We start from the raw sequence: 3,753 nt of genomic DNA on the forward strand, positions 1-3,753 counted from the left end.
CCCTCAGACAACTGGCTTTCAGCGTCCACAATGCTCGATGCAGAGTAGTCCTTGGCGGGAGAAGACAGGGGCGACAGGGTGCGAGGGTCCCTATACATCCAATTAGCGCTGTTTGATCCGTGGGTATCTTCTGATGAGCAGTCCATGTTGGACGAAAAGAACACTGCCGACAACCTGTTGAATGCTATGACCCTACAGCAATCGTCTCACCCCTTTTTAAACTATTTGAGGTACACACCCACACACACACACACAACACACACCCCCTGCACTAATTACACACACAATGTCCCATACAGATCCCGCACCCCAGCGCCCCCTACTGGTTCAACACAGACATTATACAAGTCATACAATGCAGGGGGGTTTTATGGTTTATGACCCATCATAAACACCACACCACCCCCCTCCCCCCAACCGGAAGTGGTTATTAATATGAATTGACCCAGAGAGGTGTTATTATATACTAATGTCTCATTTATAAAACTGTGCGTGGGATCGTTACTAAAAATGTGCGTACGCCCAGAAGCCAAGTTTTGCGTGCGCCAAAAAATATTCGGATTTATAAAACACTGCGTACGCACACCTGTACGCAATCTTTGCTTTATAAATCACATACTGACTACAATTGTGCGCAGCTGAATCAGCTTCACGTTCCGCCCTCTACACGCCCCTTTTTAACCATAAATGGTCAATGCAAATGACCTCATGAATGCGATCTGCATATAAAACAGACTCAGATGCCGGTATTATGTCTTGTTGGAAACAATGGCAGGACAGAGAAAAGCCAAAAAAAGAAACTTCACGGAGGTTGAGGTGGAGACACTTGTGGGTGAGGTGGAGGCCCGAAAAGAAATTTTGTTCGGCGGTCACGGGATCGGGATCACCAACATTAAAAAACAGAATGAGTGGCAACATGTTGCTGCGGCAGTGAACGCTGTCAGTGGTACGGAGCGCACAGTACCCGAATTGAAAAAGAAGTGGTCCGACATAAAGGTACATTTTTATTTCCTCACGCACAGCACATGTTTATAATTAATTGCTCAAATGTTACTGGTCGTATAGTGAAGATCATTAATTACAGGTGGGTGCAAAGCAGAGGCTGTCCTCACACCGCCAGAGCGTGACTGCAACTGGAGGGGGACCCAGGACTCCTGACCTAACACCAATTGACACGAAAGTTGCATCCATAATTGGCACCGCAAGCGTGAGTGGCATCGTGTCCGAAAGGGAAGGAGACACTGACAACACAGAAGAACAAGGTAAAGCTGATTTCTGTTTTTTATAGATTTATTATCGATCATGTAGGCCTAGTGCAAGCTATTTTGCTTGTGCGTCCTCCAGAGTCAGCGGTCGGTGGGGAGAAGGACGATGATGCCGGCGAGGGGCCCTCGGCCGCAGGTCATCCGGCTGCCCCCACCCCCAGCACCAAGCGTCAGTCCGCTGGTCGGGTCCTCACAGACGCAGTTCTGCAGCAACAGAGGGAAACGATAGATGCAGTCAACAACTTGACTGAGGAGATGAGGCAGATTCGAAATGTTATCACTGAAATTGCCACAATATTAAAAGATACTGTGAAAAAATGAACCTTGAGTCGTCTTCATTTCATAAACACCGCATGACATCCGCACGTACTCTTGCACCCTGTTGAAATCCGACTTGCCTCGGAGGGGGCTGGGCCTCCGGGTCAAGCTCGGGGGGAGGGAGGTCGGGGGGGAGAGGGATGCCGTTCCTCTGGGACAAATTGTGCAGCACGCCGCAAGCCCTTATAATGCGGCACACTTTGGCAGGCTGGTATAAAAGCCTCCCCCCCGACGCATCCAGAGCGCGCCACCGGCACTTCAGGAGGCCGATGGCACGCTCCACCACTGAACGAGCACGGCCATGGACCTCATTATATCGTTGTTCCTCTGCGCTTTGCGCGTTCAAAACTGGGGTGAGGAGCCAGCGTCTCAGGGGGTATCCACTGTCCCCTGCAATGCAGAAAATCATTAGGTATGTCAAGAACCACAATGTTACATTCCTCTTTAAAAAAAAACTCACCTAGAAGCCAGCCATCCCGCCCCGCGCCTGCCTGTCGTCTGTTCCCTACACTACTGTGCGTCAGAATAAAGGAATCATGTGTTGCACCAGGCCAACGTGTCACTATGTTTGTCAAGTTCATATGGGCATCACATATAACTTGAACATTAATAGTGTGCATGTGCTTGCGGTTGACGTAAGCGAACTCATGTTCAGATGGAGCCCTTATAGCAATATGAGTGCAGTCAATTGCGCCGATTACGTTTGGGAAATCGGACATTGCTGCAAATTGCCTTTTAATCTCGGCCTGTTCTTCCACTGTGTAGGGAAACCTTATGTATCGACTGCCCATATGTATGATGCCATTCAAAACGCTGGGCATTAGGGAACTGAGGGATGGCTGTGATATACCGGATCTACAGGGTGGAAAACAAACAAAATTAGCACAATTATGCTTAAATGTGAAAGCAGGTTGTAAGATGCAGCTATATGAAACACTTACCTGTCTGCCAATTCCCGTTGGAAACAGCCGGTTGCCAGGAACCCCAAAATGGTGAGGACCTGCGTCTGCACCGGGATTGCGTGGTTCCTACGTGTTGCCCTTTCCAATGCTGGACCCAGTTCAGCACATAGATCCAAGAGCATAGCTCTAGGGAATCTAAAACGGCTCATTAGCCAGTCATCATCATGGGCCAATAAATCGTTATGGTCCCTGAAGACCCTCTCCCTCCGAATCATGCCATTTGCATGGTCCTCCAGCAGTGCCAGCAGTGCCATGGTGCAGCATTACGCACTGGGCTCACCGCTGTATTTATAGGGTTACAGTAATAAGACTGACCGAGAACAGCTTGGTTAATCAGTTTGTAATCACCCACGTAAAATGTTCTTAAATATAACCCCTTTTGAATGCCTGATTTGTCATGAAAAGCATCAAGAGGAACGGACTATAATATAACGATTGTGATGAGGGTGTGGCTTGATTTTCCACACTTGGGATTTAATTGACATTTGATTTTGATTATGTGTTTACCTTGTAACATAAAAATATTATGTTATTGACACATGTTGGACAGACAGGGACGCTGGAAGTAATTCACAGTTGGGGGGGCTGAGAAACGTTCCGATGACGTCATAATGCGAAATGTCAAACATAAATAAATAACGTTCTCGATAGGGTGTTACACTTGGTTATTTATATGCCTAGTAATCATGTGATAAAGGCTATAATGAGATGTCATCACAACCTGTATTAGACCAGAGGTTTTAGGAATACACCATAAGGCCAACTTGTGAATGTGCTTCATTGAATCACACATGAAATGCAAGTATTTCTCAGAATATGTCTTTAATTAATGGTGCGTTCGAGTATTCTCTGCGAACCGACTCGGATCTCGGATCTGATGCCACGCCCACACTTCAAGCGTTTTATTATTTCGCTCGGTCGTTGGAGGAAAACATGGACGCCACCCGGAAAGCTGTTGTCGCGGTAGCATTGGCAGAGGACCAGGCGATCCAATATAAGTAGGCTATAGGCCTACTTATATTGGCCTATAGCCTATAGCCTATAGCCCTCAAGTCAAGTCAAAGGGGCGTGTTTGTGCGTGTCGATAGGCAACGTCCTCGGACCTCCGAGACGGATGGATATTAAAACGCACCATAAGACCTCAAATATTTAAATACACGCACAAGGTACTGATATTATGCATTAGACAGTGTTATGAACAAGTAACA

General features: G+C 47.2%; 1 protein-coding gene across 1 annotated transcript; it reads left to right on the forward strand.

The window, feature by feature from the left end:
- The first annotated feature begins 477 nt into the window (after positions 1–477).
- Positions 478–1,601, forward strand: LOC132451069 (nuclear apoptosis-inducing factor 1-like). The gene is made up of 3 exons (XM_060043348.1): positions 478–996; positions 1,085–1,262; positions 1,345–1,601. The coding sequence occupies exons 1-3, from the start codon at positions 769–771 to the stop codon at positions 1,584–1,586; spliced, it is 648 nt and encodes a 215-aa protein (XP_059899331.1). The 5' UTR covers positions 478–768; the 3' UTR covers positions 1,587–1,601.
- Positions 1,602–3,753: the final 2,152 nt, after the last annotated feature.

The sequence above is a fragment of the Gadus macrocephalus genome, chromosome 2 (assembly GCF_031168955.1).
Source record: "Gadus macrocephalus chromosome 2, ASM3116895v1".
Taxonomy (NCBI): domain Eukaryota; kingdom Metazoa; phylum Chordata; class Actinopteri; order Gadiformes; family Gadidae; genus Gadus; species Gadus macrocephalus.